This window comes from Megalops cyprinoides, chromosome 2 (genome assembly GCF_013368585.1).
Source record: "Megalops cyprinoides isolate fMegCyp1 chromosome 2, fMegCyp1.pri, whole genome shotgun sequence".
NCBI classification, from domain to species: Eukaryota; Metazoa; Chordata; class Actinopteri; order Elopiformes; family Megalopidae; genus Megalops; species Megalops cyprinoides.
Genome location: NC_050584.1, coordinates 33,271,962 through 33,292,992, shown reverse-complemented (window position 1 = coordinate 33,292,992; position 21,031 = coordinate 33,271,962). Strand labels below are relative to the sequence as shown.

Below are 21,031 nucleotides of genomic sequence, written 5' to 3'. Positions count from 1 at the left end.
TCCCCTGTCAGTACAATGAGTACTGCAGTTCCATTTATTTGAGACCTCTTATTAAGTCGCTCTATACTACCATATTACCTGAGGTAGTACTAAGTAAAGGCCATCAGTGAAACACATGTCTCTATAATGAGCCTCTTGCTTCCAATCTGTTTCATACAGCACAAATATGTGTCAAGCCCTGATTCTTTCATTTTAGCTGATCAATCATGCCGTTCCTGGCATGAATATATGGAGCACCAACACATGGGAAAAAGGCGATTTTGCTGCCAACGTTTCTGACAGCCCCGAGAGAGAGATCTATAAAATATGTTCTAATGTGTTTGGAACAGTGCACACAAAACATGGAACTTGTCAATGATTAGTAAACTGCACTCACACACATGCTTACTCACTCACTCACATTGCAAAGAAACTTCAATTCTGGAGGTCACGGAACCCAGGTTTTTGTGGTGTGATGATTTGTTCTGAGGACTGAGAACAAATCCTCAACAGTTCTACCTTATTGAAACAGCCATCCACTCACAGAGTTAGTCATTTAAATAAACAAATAAAGGTTATTTATTCCCCCAGAGTTATATTTCTGAATTAGTTTCACCGTCTTAAAAAGTAAAAAATGTGGACAAATATATTACATTAGATGTAATATAAGATGACTAATTGGGGTTTTGAAGGTTTTGTCCTCTAGGGGCTGTTCACCATTTACTTGAGATTAGCAACTTCAAATCAGACCTGGGAAATCTAATCTAATCCCATTACGGTGTACCAATTTTATTTCACCTTCACCAACCAAAAGAGTATGGTCACCAAAAGCTACTCTGTACCATGCTTTGCATCACATAGTTACTTCTTTAAGTACTCTTCTTGTCATTCCGGTTGTTTGTCATGTTCTTATAATTCTGTATGTGTTATGTTCTTTTCTCATATTGTATTTATTTACCTATCATTCTTATTATGTATTTATTCATTTATCTCTTAGAAGTAAATGCAACTGATAAATTTGCACTTTGTAAAAATGTATAACACCCTGCAAAACCCTTTGCAAAGAAACAAGCATGCATTCTATTTCAAATGTTCCAATTTGCCCATCTTCCAAAGAAAAGACACATTTGCTCATGAATTGAAGTATAAAAGAACGGTAAAATATCCCCTTGCCTGGTATTGATTGTACAAAGAAACAATGGGCTTGGGAGCAACAAGGCCAAGCTGTACTAACAGTGGAGTCTTTAGTACCAAATGTACGTTCTCTGTGCTGTACAGTTCTGCTTTCGTCCTCTGTTTTTCCATTATTCTCATCCAGCCAAGAAATACAGGAGAATAATGGGCCTTGTGTTTTTATCAGCACTGATTGATCAAAGCTGCACCCCTCACATTAGCTGCCTCAGATGGTTTGTTTTGTAAACAGAGACACATTATCTGTTCTGCAGCCCTTAGTCAATTGGTTGTCCTGTCATTTCGCTTGACTTATTGCCCATTTATACAGCTGGTTTCATTGCTATATGAATGCTTCATGTTTTTAAAAGGAGGCCTTACGGAACAAGAACGACATCCCTTGCTATAATTTTCCATTATTTTGGTAATAAAAGGGATAATTGGACTGATATATAAATAATAGGGTTTTGTTTGTTGGATGGTGGATCTATAATGTAATTTAAAAGGATTAATGATAGTCTGCTGTGAAAATGACACTAATTATAATATTGTCCTTTCAGTTCAGTATTTCATGAGTGTAACAAATTGTGTGACCATATTTATAGATATTGTTAACATGTTCGCAGATACATATGTACACTTATATCAACAAGTATGGTAGAGGAATAATATGCACAGCTGTAACATACAGACAATAAATATATATGCAAGTCTGCTGTTAAGGGAAGCACAAATCGGTTGTCAATTTCAGAGGATTTCAAGCCCATGAGAACAGCTAGTCTCAAGACCCCAGTATCTCCTCTTCTTAAAGGCCGTGCAAGAGATCAAAGCTCACAGATGAATCACTTCAGGATGATCCTGCTGATGAGGTCATCACTCCCAAAAATGTCACCTTATAAGCCTGTGAAATATTCTCTCTATCCAGCGTTCACCATCTGCCCACAGATGGGAAACAGGGCACAGGTTGTGCTTGCATTGGGGCCAAGGTCAGTACACTGAATTGGAATTGCAATTGGGGGAAACCCATGCTTCCAAGCAGTTGGCCTTTACCTGCTGCCCCTCATTTGAGATGGATAGATGGAGGTGCATGAGGAAAGAAGCAGCCAACTGTCCGCTGATCGATTGCCTGGTATTTCCTGACTTCAAAAGGGAGAGAGGCTCAAGGAAGAAAGGGTGTCAGAGAGCTTGACACGCTGCCTCTTGGACTCTCCATCTACACAGCTTCCCTCCCAACATTCTCATCTACTTCACAGAACGTGATCGGTCTCACACAGAATTATTTAGATGCCTTTCGTTCTCATGCTCGCCGATTCCAGATCCCAAGACCTGGTGGTGAGTCAACCCAATTGGCGTGCTTCACACACAGAATGGAGAGAATACCTAACGAGCATTACGTACAATGCAAATTTCCCACACAGCTGGGAGAGGTGAACACAGAAAATGTCTACGCTGGGTCAAAAACCATTGACAACAGCACAGGCTTACCTGCTTGACATTGTAGCCTGTCTTCGCACTGGTCTCGATGAACATTACATTCAGCTCTTTGGCTCTCTGCTCGCCCTCCTCAATTGTAATTTGCCTGAGGAAAAAGACAAATGACAGGTGTCTTGTGAGCCACATCAGAAGAGTTCCTCTATGGGGAAATCAAACATGCTGGATGGGACTGGGGGTGGAAAATGTCATCTAGTTTATTTTCTGACTAATACATAATTAAAAATAAGGTGCTGCAGCATGATATGGAGGATCACAGACAACCGCTCCGCTCCAGCGAGCCTAATAAGTCATTGCCGTAGTCCCTGTTTCCAGTGGGGTCTTACACCATTAATTATTAGATGGTGAATATGATTCATAGCACTGTCGTCTCACATTAATTAAAGCACATTTGTTCAACGCACTAATGAATTAATCCATGTATGGGCTTCAGTGGGGGGCAATCAGCCAGGCGATAAAAGCGGAGACAGGGCAGCTACTGTCCTATGACTATATACAGGCAGACAGGGCTGAGTTTAAATCACAGAGCCAGTGGCCTTCTGAGACATGCATGATGTAACTAGTCTGGCTTCTTTGTTCTTTTAAACTCAGACAGGATTGACAGAGTAGTATGATATCAACAATATCTAGATTTCACTGCATATAGTTTAATTATTACTGGCATAGAAAGGAGGATGATACGAAATTGAAAGCAGGTACTCTGCTCAAGGGAATGCCATAACTTTCCCAACCAGGATCAGAATCCACAATTTGGTCGGCCCAATCATCTCTTCATACTGAGGCTACTGCTGGATACTTACACTTTTTCAGAACAATCTAACTGTACCACAGAGCAAACACAAAGGAAAAGGATGAAGGATATATTTACAAAGGGCTGATAAATTCATCAAAGGAATAAGGAAGACCTTCGTATGGGCCAGATCTGGCACTTGGAACAGCTCCAACCAACCAATCTCCAGCTCATTTATCCTTTGATAGATATATATCTCTTATCTCCTAGTAAAGTAAAGTGTATATCTCTGTATTCACTCTAATGCAAGAAACACACTGGAAGCAAGTGGACAAAGATGTGCGTGAGATCTGTATCTTACATTCGTATATATGCCATACCAAACACTTCTCTGATAGAATACTTTTTTATCAAATACTCTTTCACTAAATTAGCCATGATAATTTAGTGTAGATGTCTTAGGTTCCAGATTACAGTTTGCTAACAGGTGTGAAAGAAGTACTAGGATGAGGTGAGGCTCAAGGCAATGCGAGCTACCTACCCATGATTCAGAGCAAAACAGACATGGGAACCCTATTATCACAGCAAGTAAAGGGCTATCACAGTATTGTTTGCTTTCTCAGACAGGCTTGTGCGCAGTCACTTCATCCACTACAATCAAGGCATTCAATGATGCTAGTAAATGGTACATTTTGGCTTTAACAGCTTTCCTTCCTTCCTGCGACAAGACCTTCACTTTCCATCAACTCTTCCCCACAGAAAGATAGGTTCTAATCTTTAAGATAGGCTCTGTTCGTCACAGATGCCCAAGAAACTGTGACATTGTCGCTGTTCATTGCCCAACCAACCTTGTATCCTCGCCCGAACAGGTGATGCCTTTGCAACCTCAGTGTCTAAACCCTCCTACTGACGCGGTCGCTGTGCCTTCATGCACTTCTCAATGCCTTTTCAGTTCACTTTAAAGAATTACAGCATTCTAAATACAACAGCGCATGCAGCCCCTTCCAAACAGCTGGGTAAACTGTGGCCAACCAGCCTAGCCTTACAGGATGTTGAGCTGTACATCTTTGCTCCCAAGAAACTTCATGGGAGGACAATGAGGACGCAGAAAAGAAGAGAGGGAAATGGAATAGAAGAGATCTAGAGATAAGAAAGAAAGCCACCCTTATTAAGGCAGAGAGAAGCACGTAACAAGAGTGACACGCTCCCGCCTCTCTCTTGGCCTCTCCATGCCTTTCCTCTCTGAAAACTAAAAAAAAAAAGCCAATGTGTGGTGCAGTCCGAATTGATCCAAACACATTTGCAAAGCCTTTACGGCCAAAAGCTCCAGATCCCTGGGTTGAAGAGAGACAGGATTGAAATAGCACACCACTGTCCAACGCTATCTGACAACAGGAGGGACAGACGGGCCGCCTGTTCTTCCAACCTGTTTCTAGGAGGATGCGGACTGCCTTACAAATGTGCCAGCCATCCGAGAGGAGGTTTTTTCTTCCATAAGCACAGATGCCAAGAAAGGTCCAGCGAAAGGGAGGAAGTGGATTCACTGGTACTTTAGTCTTTTGCCCATTCATTCCATATAAATTGTGGATAACATTTTCATGCTGGGACTTTCGGAGATGGGACCTTGTCAATGCATTAACATCACCATAACTACTTCGGAGATATCCTTTCTGGTGGACACTACGAATCTGAGCATATGCCCAAAGCAATTTTCATGCATGAGCCAGGTCTGAATTGTCATGCAAAGCTTCGTGTTTGTAACAGCAAGCGCTTGTTTCTTTGCTGCGGCTGTTCACTGTGCATCACTGAAAAATTGCCCCATCTAACAGTGTGCGCCAGGACTCCTCCTGTCAGCTGCCCTGCAAAAAAACACATGCAAATAACCATACATTTATATTAAATACATCATCATAACTGATTCTGAGCAGGTTAATAACTGCATCTCTCCTGACTGAACACGGGGGGAGGAGCTGAGTAAAATGCATTGAATCAAGATATGACATTTGAATAGACATTGAATTTACAAATGTCTTCAGCTGAGAGATTGTTCTCATTAGAAAGAAATAAATGGGAGTCCTGATCATAGCTTTCCTGACTTCTGGATGGAAAAATACATTCACGGAGAGAATTTTACCTTTGACTAAGAATCAGGAGATATCAGTTAAAGTAAACGAACAATGTCAGTGCTGGTCTTAAACTGATTGTTGATGCATTCAATCAAAGGCTATCTTTTTTTGGCAACAGCTATTCCCCCTTTAGGGAAGGTAATTCAAGCTGACAGTGTTGCAGGAACAGACCAGCACCATCTGTTCCACTTTTGTGCGGAGTAACTTCCTCTGAAGTAGCGTACTCTGTATCACCAATACTATTACTCTGTAATACCAATACTAAGTAAGCATGTTCAAGGCGTTAATTTAAATAGACTAGACAAGTGAAAAAGAAACCAACGGGCAGCTGAATAGTTTACAAATCTACAGATATGAGAACACTGTCACAATAAAACCTAGACTGTTCATGAAAGGAAAGGCAAGAGCCTCCCATACTCTCACACCACTTCTAATGGAAGAATGCAGAATATACCTAATATCCATTTTAAAATTACTTCAATATAAGTACGCTGCTTTGTGCTGTTGTAACACTCAGCGTCTGAATTAAAATGGTGTTAACACAACCAGCAAATGTAATGCAGATGGCTCCATCCTCAGCAACATTACTGTAAACAGTACTGAAAATGGGAAAGGACCTGTAATGCCATAGCATCTGTGCATGGTGACATGCAAAATGCGTGTCCCCGAAGTTATTAATATATCAGCTCCACAATCAGTCCAGCTTTCTGCAGTCCAGAAATGTTAGCCCGCTGCTTTATTTGCTGTTACACTGGAGCTGAATGCTAATTGACCGATCGTTGGACCAATCCAAAAACTGCCTTCCCAGCACTTTCCTGCCCAGCAGTCTGTCAATTAGGCTTTGGCTGGGGACAGGGAGCACACCGCTGGGAGTTTAAGCGTGGGCAGATATCACAGCCTTGCTTTGGTGTTTAATGGCCTCCAAATATCACCATTGTGCAATCCATGATCTTAAAAATGCATTCAATTTAAGCACCATTTATGCATGGTCAGGTACTTCAACAACAGAACAGAAATACAGAGATGTGATTCTATGCAAACTCACAGCAGTAAGCTATGCCTGCTGCACCTCTGAATAGAAAGGGAAAGAGGCATACTGATGCCTCTTCTCTGTTTTGATACTGGGCAGAGACCCAAACATTTGCACCAGGGAGTGTGGCAGGGCTAGCAGCAGGAACTGAGACTCACCTTAGGAGAAAGTGACTGCACCTGTTTCTATAATAAGTCGTGACCCTTTGACTTCTTGTTTATTCTGTGCTTGTAAGTCACCCTGACCTAATGATCTAGCACTTGGGAAGTCTCATAGGAGAGCCATACTGCTGTCATTAGCATGAGTAATTTCCAATCACCTTTCCCTACTGACCATCTCCATAAGCCATATAAGTCTGCCGTAAACAAGCTGATGGTGGGAGGACATGGAAAACAATGGGGGGTTTGGGTCATAACCTGCACAACAGCTCCATAAATTATGTAGGAGCCACCAACCTCTCCGCTTATTGCTTATGAAGCTTATGCACCTGTGCTGAGTGTGCAGAAAAGAGATATGGCTCTTTCCAGATTTCAGATTTTTTTCTCCATGCTCTTTCATTAATTTTTGGTACACCTCAACATCCGTGTGGAACATGTTCTGTGTCTGTCACACTCATAAGGGCAATTCTGTGTGATGAATCACAGGCACAGTAAGTGTCACTACGATCACTGCATGTCTGGCGAGAGCAGAAGGGCCTGCATAACCATAAAAACCTCCATGTGAAAGCTATCCATACACAGTGTGCCAGTATTGCTCAGAGAACACAATGTTCTCACTGTGGTCTGGAACACAGTCATGCCCTGCTGTAAGGGAAATGACATCAGTGTGTTGCGCATCAGTGAAGACACAGGCTGGATTCTACACACAGTCCATTAAAAATTTAATGAGGAAGCCTTGGGATTGTTTTTTTACTTTAAAATCAGGTCAAAGACAATTCTTTTTTTTCTTGCCTTTATGCACCATTCCTATGGAATTACCAGCTGAATATTGCTGTGTCTCACCACTGGACTCATGCAGGAACGTTAGGCATGGCAATACTCTGATAAAATCACGTCACCTATTTTTTACACAAGTTGCCCTGCACATTACAAGCTAAGCACCAACTGGAGCATGGAAGCAGCTTTGCTGTCATCATCTGAGCAACCTGCAGGAGCCCTTATTAGGTGGCTGATAGTGTGTGGAAGAGTGGTGAGATGAGAAATCCCTGCCGAAATACCAACCCCTATCTCAGGAGGAACAAAGCCAACTTGTTCCACCACTGAGGGCTGAAGAAACCCCTAGGATCAAATCTGAGGCACACAGCTCAGCATGCAGTCAAAGTGAATGCCTTAACCACTGAGCTACTTGGGAGCCCAAAACATTTCTTAAGTTAATTAAACATATTTACTGAACCTCTTGCAGGGACTGAATCAAAAAGGGATCTTCTCAATTTAGGTACACCTGCAAGCAACCTCATACAACATTGTACAACATTCCACAGCGATACTACAGATGTTTTGTATTTTGACCAGATAACTGTACATGGACCAGTTAATTCAGTATGCTCCACAATGTTCTGTTTCTGTCACTGTTGAACCTTTAAGCATTCTGATTTGCTTGTTCATTGTGAATATTCTTGAAGGGGCGTGATCACAATTAAAGCATATAACCTCATATTACAGTGAAACATATAATGTAGTGACATTCTCCAAAAGGGTGAACTGCACAAACAAAGGACATCTGAAAGGCTTGGTGTGGTTTACAAAATTGAATACTTCAGGTGCCAAATAGTTTAAGTGCACAACCAACCTTTAGTTGACTTGAACAGAAACTATGGTGAAAATGAGCATTGCACTGAAGACAAAATGTGCTCATAAAAACTGAATCAAAAATGTAGATTTTTCACAAAGACCGGTTTCTGTTTAGCATTGGGTATATGAAATATTGTAACCAATGTAACTGATTAAAGACAAAAAGGGTGATTAACTGATTAAAGACAAAAAGGCTAATGAAAGGTCAATCATAATCAATCAATTTCTCTCTGACAGGCCATGAGTATGACCTAAAGCAGTTTAGCTGCCCTCAGTAGATTCTGGTAGACCAACCTCTACTGAGGTTCATTGTAGAATAGGGATGATTAACTCTCAACTAAATACTTTTATCAGACAGAAAGCCCAAGATGTCAATAATGCTTTCAGTTTATACCAGTAAGTCAACTTGCCTTTCATGCCTCGATGCCCATATTTGGATGCAACAGCCTGACACGCTATTCAGGAGGACCTCCTAAAGCCATCCAACTGCTTTTCACAATGAGAGCTTCTGCAAACTCTCCAGGCCAAACCAATCCTTCCAGGCATATTTAAAAAAGGACACGCTCCCTGAAGTTAAAGTTACAAGACCACTACAGATAAATGGTGGGTTGTATAGTTCTAAATGGCTCAAGCAATCACCAATTTATTGTTACTATTGGCAATCGGGTTTGTGTTTGTTTAGGGTTTGTGATGTATTTACCAGTAAACGAGTGTAAAAAGCAGAAAAAATATTGGCATGTAAACCCAAATCAATTGCAAGAGGTCCCCCATACTCCCTCTTGCTAACCATTAATCTTCCAATAGTAGACCCACTTTTTCCAATGCAATGGAAATGCTGTGATATTAATAATTAAATGGTTACATTATCATTACTGGAGACCTAATAATGTTGACAGATCAAATGGCATAACAAACAGGTACTCCAACACAAAGCTAACTTGAAGCTGATTTCTGAAATGGTACGTGGTGTCCTCCATCTGACGATGAATGGATATACTTCAAACTGAGCCATGTCATCATCAGGCAAGGCAGGAGCTGTTCAGCACCTTGCAGGGAATGACTAAGGGGACAACAGTCAGACCACAGGTAAAACAACTGATTTTAAATGATTTTCGTCTGACACCCTATGCACAGCTGGAAAACAGCAGAAAGTGTATCTGTGAAACTCTAAGTTATAAAATGATACAAAATGAGGTTTCTCTGCCTTCTAGAATGGATGGCCATTCAAAATGGTCTCATCATCTCTCATGATGAGACCAGCTTAGTAGAGTAAAATCAAATCTGCTACCAACTCCTGAGGAGCTCTGGGTCTCAAACCTGCACTGACACAGGGATGACATGGTCTTGGGAGGGGGTCATCTGGGTCTAGGCACAATCTCTTTCGTTCACTTCCAGACTGGTCCCATAATGCAGAAGATTCTTGTAGAAATTACCGTATATATGGGAAAAGTTAGAACAAGACATTCTCAATCACATCTCAAACCTGTCACATTTTCCACTGCTACACATCTGATCCTTTCTCTTTTTCCTTCTATTTTTTAATGAGGAAGAAGCTAAAATGGGCATAGAATTATGTATATGTTTGAACACTCTTTGTCTTCAAGTAAGCATGACAATGCCTTCCTGGAATATGCAGTTCAAATGCTTTTCAAATAGCGCAAGACTTCTGAGCTAACTGCATTCATCTAAATTACACTGACACACAACTGAAATGTTGTCTTTTCAGTGTGTCAACTACACTGAGTAATTTACTCAGGCAATGTTTATTCTAGAAGAGAGGAAACATTAATGGCTAGAGGAAGCTGACAGATCTGTCCAGCCAATATTAAGCAGGGTGAGGATAGGAGAGGAAGAAGGTCATTCATTAACATGAAGAAACACATTGGGTCCTTGGGGTAATACTTACTTACTGCCGAGCTCATTTGATTCCAAAACAACACCACACACTGTTAAATAGTCACTCATGGACATGGAAACATAGCAGGACCTTGTATAGCACCAATAGTTCTAATCAGAGTTGAAAAAAAAAACAGCTTGAACAGAACTGTGTGCCAGAACTACACAAATGCACCCTTCCCCTTCCCCATCTCTCTCTACCTTGGGGTGGATAAAATACGATGTATACTGCCAGGGGCAGGGGTTTGAGGCATTTTCCTCACCAGATGCTCCTCACTGAACTGCAATCTTTGCAGAGGACAATAATGGAGGCCCTTATAAAGTCCACATTTGCCCAGCTGTTCTGCATTACCATTTGCCATCTTCAGGTAATGTGCCATCACAGTGGAGATCCCAGGCGACACGTGGCTTCACATTATGCCAAGCCAATTAGGCAGTCATTGATCTCCATTCATGCTAACAGAAGTAGGCCAGTTGTGCCTTCATTGAAATGTTTCAGAGTTCAGTGCACCTCTGTCTCTCTCTCACAAAAATTTTGAACCATGACAAGGCCCTGGACGCCACGCTGTTTGGAGAAGAGGCTGGTGCTGCTGTGACCATAGAAAGGAAGAGGTTCCAAAAGGGTGGCTGGGAGAGATGCACCCATGCTGTGATCAAATAAAGTCATCTGAGGTGGTACAATTAACAACTTTCAGCAAGAACAGAAAAAGATTAGACGAGGGAGGCATGAGTCTTTCAAACCGGATTAAACACCAAACTTCAGCTGAAGGCCGTACCTCTTATCTGCCAAGTCTGTTTTGTTGCCCACTAACATGATGATGACATCACTTCCTCTTTCTGTTCTGACATCGTCAATCCATTTGGAAGTCTGCTGGAATGAATTCACATCTGTTGAGAAGCAGGGGACATATTACAGCATCAATGACTCATAGACGAATCTAAACAAAATGGGTTAACCTGCCTCTTGTTATAATCAAGAGAAATCCTTAATTGTGAAGATACAGATATTAAGAGTGCCAAATTTATCTGATCTCATGCCCATTGTCAGAAATCTAATCTAAAATATGGGTACATATTTTGGGCATTACATTTAAATATGAATTAGCTTCGACACATGAGAAAATATCTTGATAATTTTCATGGCTGTTCTTTTGATTATCTTTCAGATAATATCAATAAAATAGAGAAATGCATGGTTTGGACAGCGGTGTGTGAGAGGGTTAAAAAAAATTCTATTTGTTGTTTTCAGGTGAAGACGTGGTTATTACCACACTCAGCTTAAGATAGAAAATCATTTCAACAAGTGACAGCCAGCATGATCATCAGTGTTTACCATAAAGCCTGACATGAGATACCTCACTTTGTTTAAGGGTAAAAGTGAATGCTCTCTTTAGCAAGATGGCAATGTTTGCCTATAAAGTTAGGTTTAGAATTCATCTCCCCAGGGCCAGGGTCCGTCCCTTGCAAACATATTAAACCCCCACCCAGAGAGCCACAGAGGGATTTTGAGACAATTAAACTGTCCTTTTTACAAAGAAAAATACCTGCATGAACCCCACTGGGACTGGTTTACATGGTCGTGCTGTCAACACTTATATAAGGGCACGCTTACAAAGCTGCAGCTGTAAAACAGCTATACAGAGCTTGGTGAAATCCTGACATTGATTGCACCTGTAAAATAATCCTTTCATGCTGCAGCTGCATTAATGACGATGCTGTGCAGGCTGAGGGGGGGTTCTTCTTTGAAAGGGTTTTTTCTTCAAGCGAAACCAAGGGGGAGGCCATTTGGTCCTCTTAAATTTAGCCAGTTTACACAACAAACTATTTTCTTTGAAAAAACACTGTTTTTTGTGCAATCATGAAGTCATCTTGGTCTTGTAATTAATGTGTAAAAGGAGACCCAAGTGGCTTGGGAGTCACATGGAAGCCATTACATAAATAAGGAATGCATTGCCTCCAACATTCTATCATAATCATCAAATCATATTTAATATAGTGTTCTTTACAAAGTTCTCACATATACTTCAAAGGGTAATGTATGAATCTATACGTGCAGCCAATTTAGTCTGTGTTTATGTGTGTGTGTGTGTGTGTGTGTGTGTGTGTGTGTCTGTGTGTGCGCAGACATGTGTAGATTTGTGAATGTACTGTATGTCAGCTGCAGCATCTGAAACTGACTTGTGATGTCATACACCACCACAGCCACCGTGGAGTCCCGGATGTAGCTGGGGATGAGACTCCGGAATCGCTCCTGTCCTGCTGTATCCCACAGTTGTAGCCTCACCTGGAGTTCAGAGGAACAGGGCTAAGGGTGAGATTATTCACAGTTAATCCACACCCAGGGGAGACTCCAGACTTCAGCACAGTACATCCTTGAACACCACCTCAAGGTTACTCTGTATTATGTACAATTTGGACAATGCTATGAACAGACATGATGTTGGGTATACATACCATTACTTAAAAATATATTTTTCATATAGAAACTTAAATGAACTTTCACACATAAATTAAATTAAAATTTCAGAAGACACATCTTCTAATATTATTCTGAATATGAAGATGAGGGTAATGTTTACAATAGATAATCTTCAGATTATAAAGAGAGGGTGCCGGAATTTGTACCTCTGCAAAAATAGGAAAATATCTTGCTCTGTTTGTTTCAAATATTCTCAAATTCATTATAAATTCTGCTAACAACCACTGAGGCACTAAATATTTGCATTGCAGTCATAATTCAAAACAAAACCACTTACCGTTCGGTCCTCTAAGTACATGGTTTTTGATAGAAAGTCAATCCCAATTGTTGCCTGTAATCATAAAAAAATCATTATTACAGGAGTGCGTATTTCAAGGTGAAGTGAAATGCAAGGGGTTAAGTCATTAATACAATATGGGATATTGTTAAAAATGCTACTAATGGTGGGAAGTCACAGAGAAGAAGACCCACTTAACACCTGTTGACGTTGTCATCAGAAAATTTAATCTAAAGCCCTGTTTACACTGCCAGTTAAAAGCGATCAAATTCCTACTATTTACCATATCTGATAAAGAGCTGATAAATATTCTAAGGTGTAAACAGCACAAAACCATATGGTATCGGGTATGGGCATGCCATATTTGAACCACATATGTGGGTGGAAATAAAACCGATGCAGTTTTGATAGCAAGCTATGTGAACTGCATGCGAACTCTCATATCAGATGTTTTTAATGCTCCATAGTGAACTGCAAAATGCACACTACTGCATGGAGGAAAGTGGCAGCGATGGTGCCAGCCAATGGAGCCACAATGAAGTGACCTGCCTCATCAGTCTATGAGGGGATGCCTTAGTGCAGGCAAAGCTGGAGGGGCCCTATTGTAACAGAAGGGTAAAATCAACTGGCATGGCCAAACACGGCTTCAGGAGGTCGTGGCTGTAATGTCAATGAAAAAATAAAATAATACAATAATCTTGGTTGGTTCCATGATTTTATCAAGGAGGCTGTGATTTTACCACCACATGGACATATCATTTGACGCAGTGTTTAGAAGACTTCTGTTGTTGTCATGCCTGCAGGTCATTTCAACTATAATGTTAATTTAAACGCAACCATCAGATACAGGTTGCTTTGAAAAGTGAATACAAGGCAAACAATTCGATATGGACAAAAAAATCTCAACTTAGCACTAAGACCTGCAGCCAAATTCTGCACTGATACTATCAGCTAACATAATATTGTAGCCACTTTGATATAATATCAAGTTTACACCCGTGAACCCTCCTAGTATTGCCCTCCATTCAGTTTAAAATTATCCTTGACTACATAATTGGCAGTACCTTGACATACTGTGAGCAGGGTTGCAGTGATTAAAAAGAGCCACAGCGGGTTTTGCAAAAAGAGTGACATTCCACGTGAACAGTCACATTAAGGGCACTGCCGCTCTGGAGCGAAGTCCCACGCGCACATGGCTCAATTACCGCCCCTGCTGTCAAGGTTGTCATGGATGCGGCCCCACCCGCAGGGTGAGCCCTTTACTGCCGTTGCGGGGCCCTCATTAAACACATGATGAGGCTCTGACAACACGGCACCTCCACTGCCACACGCGGCACTGCTGAAGGACACGGACAGAACCCGGCCATAATTCACATGGGCCCACACCTGCTTCACGGAGACAAAAAAGAACACAAGTATTTAATTGCTCCTGAATCGCATACAGGCCCCAACGGCCTTAGAACCTCAAAGCCTGAGGGCAACCTTGAGATACAAGATGGCAGAACCTAGATTGTGCATTTGCTCACATTACAGCGGGTGCCACTGATTCTCACAACATTATGAGGTGTTTGTTATGCTCGTGCCATTTTCCAATTTTGCAAAATCCTTGCACATCAGAATCAAACTCTGTGGGGCTCCCAAGCAGCTCAGTGGTTAACTTTAAACACATCCTGGGCTCTACACCAGCTGCGTTATCATCACTGGCTTTGTTCCACTGTGGATAGGGGGTCGGTAATGTCAACAAGAGTTGCTCATCTCACCCCTCTCAGGCACTCTGTAACTCATCAGGTCACTGAAAATTGCTTGATGCTCCAATTGCCGCTTAGCTCACTATAATGCACTGGGCGACTTGCAGTTTGAAAAACAGTCGTGTGAGAGTGTAACAGAGGATTGCATTCGCTACGCCCCAGCATTCCTGCATGAGTGTGGCTGTTATCATGGTGAGTCAAGCATAACATATACAAATGGAGCTGCATAAAGGGGAAAAATAAAAAAGAGGATTTTACAAGAGTCACAGGAGTTTACAGATGTTTGTAGTTCCCACTGATAAGAGATTGCTTTGTGCTGACCCCTTGATCACAGAAGCCCCTGGCTTCTTGAAGCGCAGAGTAGGAAGCTTATTGATTGAGGGTCTGGAGTCAATCCGATGAATTCCCAACAGCGGATAACAACACGGACCAGTCATGCATGTCCACTACAGGAACGAACAGCCTTTGTGGGTAATCTTGTCAAGGAAGATAAGGCCCACAGCTGACAAATACAATTACTGATAGGAAAACTATGGAGGTATGCTGGGCAGGATGCAGGCAGAGTGATGGCTCAGCTGGCTCTGAAGAAAGGTGGAAGGGGTAGCTGGCAGCGTACCTTAGAGCTGATTCATCCTGGAATAACCACATCTATCTGTATCAGCTAATCTTCCAGGATACAGCTTTGTTAATGGGGTTTACAAGAGGTGTGGGATTGCACTGCCTCACATTTGGTATTAGTTTATTAGATCACGAGTGATTGACAGATAAAATGCACAGCTGCTTCTCTCCGGGTTACTCTGTTTATGTGAATTACACAACAGCGTACATGTGCACTAGTGGAGTAACAAACTGGTATATGAATGCAAAGGGCTTACAAGATTGTTCTTATGAGCCACACTTTTTATAATAAATGTTCACTGTGGGATAATTTGTCACAATTTCGAAGACGCCGGTCTTCCGAAATCCAATTTACTGACTAGAAACAGACACATTATTTGGGGGCTGAGATTTTTGAATTGTGCAGTTTGCTGTCCTCTGCTGCTGTTATCGTAATGCCAAGCACAGTATATTGTGTGCAGCAGACTGTGAAATTAAATCACAATTTGCGACTACCATTTTTGGTGGTTAATACCTCCAGGGTAGTGCCCTTCACCTATTCATCAGAGCCACTCTCTCATACACAGCCTCTAAGGACCGGTCTCACTCTCTCACACACAGCCTCTAAAGCCTGGCTTCTATTGCTTACTTATAAACCTGGCCTCTCCCTCCATCTCAATACAGGGGTAGCCCAGCAGGCTGCCCTCTGCCCACTTCACAGAAAACAAGGAAATCAGCATGTCAGTCACGCGCTGGTTTCCCTGGCAATGCAGCCTGCCGCGGTGGGTTGTCTCCTGGGCTTTGGCAACGAGAGTCAAGACCTCTCGCTCTCTGTCCCTAATAAAGAATCAACTCACTGCATTTAGCCTGTGTCTTGCTCCGCAGACAGTGGCATAATTATACCCACAAGCAAGACCCAGAAAGGCTCAAACACAGAAACATATCTACACAAACACTTCCGAGTCTGATAAACAGACCACCCTTCCATTAGTTTCAGACAAACAATTTTTGCTATTGTCTGCAACTCTACAGAGTAATTCATTGCATTTTTTCACGTAAAGTTTGACAGCAAAGGTCTGACAGGTTGTGATGTGGATACCAATGTACTGTATGTGCCATGCTATTTAAGGGCACAGAAAAGTTCTGCCACTTAAGAAACGGAACAGTGGCTGGCTAGTTTAATCTACCTCACAGTTAAATACGGTCATGTTGAGAGTCCAAGAGGGTCGCACTTTTCATGCTGAACAGTGGAATAAGGCATTCTCTCTCTCCTGTGTTAAATATAGAAAGGCACACAGAGAAAAGCTTGCATGCACAGCAAATCCACAGAAATTATTCATAACCTTTCAATTTTTAACGACTCTACGTCAACGTTAAAACACAGAACACTGCTGTCTGGCCCGCTCTCCCATAATTCCAATTGGCCCTGTCTGAATATGATGAATAAATACATCGCAGGGCAGTGACAAATTAACAAAGGAAATAAAAGGAAAAGAAGTGAAATGAATAATGGTAATGAATGAAAACAAGGGCCTGTAAAGACATTTATCAAGAAATGAATATTGCACTGCAGGTTAAGCAGAGACACTGGCAATTTTGTATTCATACCATAACAAAAACCTTGAGTCAAAGCCTTACCCAGTAGAAGTGTAGAGAAAGCCTAAAAAACACGTTTCTAGACAAGCGCGTCTAACCTTCCTCCCTTCCACTCTGTCCACAGGTCTGCCATACCCAACTGCCAGAGCAGGCAGACAGCACCTGTGTCCTGCATGTGCTGAGCTCATCTGTCTCACACAGCCAGGAATGTCTTCCAACAGCTCTACTGTTAGAAAAGAGTGTTTTGTCCATGTCACCAGGGAGAAAACCAGGAGTTCCAGCACCATCCAGTACTTTTAATGACCAGCCTTGGGCACTGCTACCCCTTACTTTCTGCCAGCTCCTGAATGGGAACCAAAGATTACCCTTAGACAGAGAAACTGCTTACAATACTGAGAGCAAATGAGAGAGAACTGTGGGAAAATACCAACCTCTTTTAGTTATGGTTAAAAAAGGTATCATTTTGACTACACAGAAATCATAAAACCCAAATTCTACTGTATCTGTCTTGTCTATCAGAGACTATATAAGGAAAAGTTTTTTTCAAATTTCTTCAGGTTTTGACAAGAAATTATAGATGAGGTATTTAAAGTGTCCTCCATTTTTATTCATACTCCTGACTAAGTAAGAAGCAAAAAACATGCCATAAAAAGTGAGAGTCATGAGAACATGAGAGTCACCTTTAGTCACACCATTAAGTAAAAAAATCAACAAAACAAAATCTGCATTATCATGGTTACGGTCAGAGAGTTCTATGAAGACTGCAGGTAAACGGGAACTGACCTCTAAGTTGGAAGATTGCTATAAAGGAACTTACAAAAAAACATAATCTATCCTTTTTCACTGTAGTGTCCATTATTAAGAAATTTAATGCAACTGGTACTCTTATAACAAGCAGTGTTAATCCAAATGCAGAGATGACTCAGGACACAAAGGCTGGTTCCAAGGAAATGCAGTTTTCTTTACTGGAGGCACAAGAAGCAAAAGCAGGCTGAGCATAAGTAAGGGAAAAGGCAGGGCGTAAATAACAGAAAACACAGGTAACTAACTCAATACAGGTGGAACACGTTAACTAAATGAGACAGGAAACAAACAAGAAGTGAGGCCATGCGGTGGTTGTCCCAGGAAGCAGCAGCCAGGAAACCCCAACAGGAAGTTAAGAGGCTGCCTTTTGTTCATTCAGGAAAGCAGCAGCAGAAACCCTAGCAGGTACAGAGAGATTTCAGCATGATAATGACCTAACGTATTCATCCAAATCTACAAAAATGGTTAACTGAGCAGAAAATAAATGTTCTCAACTAATTATGTCAATCTCCACAACTCAATTTTCTGTGGTCTGAATCTGTGGTTCAAAAACTGTTAAACAAAAACTCATGACCTGTAAAAGTACAGCAATAGCAGTAGGAAAGGTCAAAAATCTCACTCAAAAGTGCAAGAGTGTCATAAAAAACTAAACACAGCTGTGTAATCCATGCTGGAAGAGCATTATAAAATACTAATTACAGGGACATGCATAAACATGGTCTTTGCATTTTCTGCAATAGAATTCATCCATTATTTTTTCAAGCAGAAAAAATATTCAATATACAAATTTTTATAGCATTCTTTTGTTCCTTTTGAGTGTTGATCATTTTAGACTTTAGAACTAGGATCGGTTACTCCTGGTGCTGTGGATCCTAAAGCACATAGCTAATTCCTTTAAAGGAAGGCATATTTAATGCTATGTCCATAGGTGCTGGGAATGTCATGGTTGGCAAGTTGCCAATTCAGCATCAATAGGCCAGACAAACAGCAGCACAGAAATACATGCCACTAACTTAGGCCTCACTGATTAGATTATAACAGCTCAATGGAGCCTTATAGAGCACTTAGACAAAGATGACGTCAGGAGATGGAGATTGCATAAATTTGAATGTACACAACTCTCAATTCTTCTTATGGGTGTGAGACCTGAAGACACATGTGCCAAGTTGGCAGGGCGTACACAGCAATGAATTTACAAGTGAAGGATCAGAGTCAAATTGATTAGCTTGCAGAGAAGACATTCCTGTGTCGGACAGAGAGACAGAATTTGTTGCCACAGAAGCAGGAAATGTGGGGATAGTGTCCTGCAGGGAACAAGATCAATGGGCCTGCCAGGAATCACTTTCCACAGATCTCACAGACTGGCTCATTAGCCAGTGAGCTCAAGCAGTGATGCAGGTAGGTCCTTGTGTAGAGATCTGCAAATAATAAGCCTTTCACTTTAGGACCTGCAGGGGAATAATTAACATGTAATTTCCTACTCAGCCCAAGATCACCATGAGAAATGTAATGCAAACAACTTTGGCATTGCTGGAAATAAAAATCCTCAGTACATGAGGTGACTTATACAAAAAAAAAAAAAAACAGGGTCCCATTGTAAGTGTGTTGCAGGGGTGCTCTCATATAAATAGATTTTCTACTGTATACAGAAAAGTTTAGAAGAGTGACAAATTTGTCACAGGTTCACCTCGTTAACATCAATTCTCCAACAAAGAAGGTTTGATTATAATAGCAAACTACTTCAGAAGAGATTTGGGAATTTAGATAGCTATAAAGTTACATTAGCTTTTACATACAACTGGTAGGGCCAGAGCCCCTTGATAGTCACAGTATGGATGCCACCAACAGCAAACCGCTAAAGACATACATTTCTATTGTTTTCTGTAGCCAACCTTTTTGAAACGCATAGAGAGCTCAGAACTGCAGTCACGCACGTATTCCCAGCTCTGACTGGCAGCTCAGACAGCATTCAGACAACAGTTTTTATCCTCTAGAGGTCTGAGAGCTTTTTAGTATGTGCAGCAAGGCTGGCGGCCACTTACGTGCTCCTCCCTTGGGTAGGTGGGTGTTTGATGGGAGTGTGTCTCTACAGCAGACATTAATCCTGACCAGCTGCCTTCCCTCTTCTCTGTTGCACCCCAAACTGTACGTCCTCCCTTCCCTGCTGCCTATATATACCCTTGGTATCCCTGTGCTTCTATACACTATGCACATCTCCTCGACCCTTCAGCACATTACCTTTATCCCACATTGGCCACACTCCACATCTGCTATCCCCAAATACACCCCCCTCCTATCTACAGAACACCCTTTCTCTGGATCCCAGGATCCCTCATAACACACACTCACTCATACATACACAATCACATTAACCAGTGGGTTTAGGCAGATTCTGCACCCAGGGAATGATCCTGGATTAATATTAGCCTTTTACACAAAGGACCTGGGTGCAGATAAAGTGCTGGGTAATAGATCCTGGATTGACTGTTAGTGGCAGAGAGCACAAGGTTTCCATTTGCTTAGCAGATGCTTTTGTACAGAGCGACTTACCTGTAAGTTTTACATGTTTTCCACTTATATAGCTGGATGTTGATTGAGGCAGTTTGGGTTAAGAATCTTGCCCAAGGCACAACAGCAGTGGCCCACCAGGGAATTGAACAAGCCTTGGTTTACAAATCCTGCTCTTCAAAACTACAGCAAACTGCTGCCCAGTAAGCAGGCTCAAACACATTGCTTGATCATTTAGGCACATTTTAAACCACACCTCCTTCTGCTAAAATGACAGACCCTGACTATGTGAGGGAGGGGCATGGCAGAGGCATAGCTGTTTCACAAGAGCAGTTATGTCAATGGCTTCCCATCCTCCACACAATTATCTGCACTATTGATAGCCAATTTCCCCCACATATGCACTTCTCATGGAATACATTTTCAGAGAAACAGCAATCCTGATGTATCTTATTAGACAGACTTCATTAGAAGTAGGAAGCCAGTTGTGGAAGTAATTCTTTTTGTTTCACCCAAACCCTTAATTACTCAATTGTTAAGTAATTTGTCCCCATTTGTTAAAATTCCCATGTGTTCTAGGTGCTCAGTGATACATAATTTGGGGACATCTGGGAAACTTGAGGTCTACCTCATGAGATCTCAACACTTTTAAGGCTGTTAATTTAATAGGACATAAATGCTTTAAGAAAAACTGTCAGATTGCATATTTTACAATGCACGACAGTGTGATCCTGATCAACAGGAAGTGTGAAAGCAAATTGAGAAAACATTTCCTGACACCCCTTCTACCATTCATTTGTGCCTCCACTG

At 41.5% G+C, this 21,031-nt stretch overlaps 1 protein-coding gene across 2 annotated transcripts in view; it reads right to left on the bottom strand.

Moving 5' to 3' along the window:
- rab6ba (RAB6B, member RAS oncogene family a) overlaps positions 1-21,031 on the bottom strand; it is a 63,427-nt gene that overhangs the window by 8,589 nt on the left and 33,807 nt on the right. The window contains exons 3-6 of one of the 2 annotated variants that reach the window (XM_036520849.1): positions 12,969-13,022; positions 12,391-12,517; positions 10,989-11,100; positions 2,635-2,728 (exon numbers count right to left, since the gene is read on the bottom strand). In XM_036520849.1, the coding sequence (XP_036376742.1) occupies positions 2,635-2,728; positions 10,989-11,100; positions 12,391-12,517; positions 12,969-13,022 (387 nt within the window). The remainder of the gene's footprint in view (positions 1-2,634; positions 2,729-10,988; positions 11,101-12,390; positions 12,518-12,968; positions 13,023-21,031) is intronic. The other variant, XM_036520850.1, reaches the window with a different exon arrangement.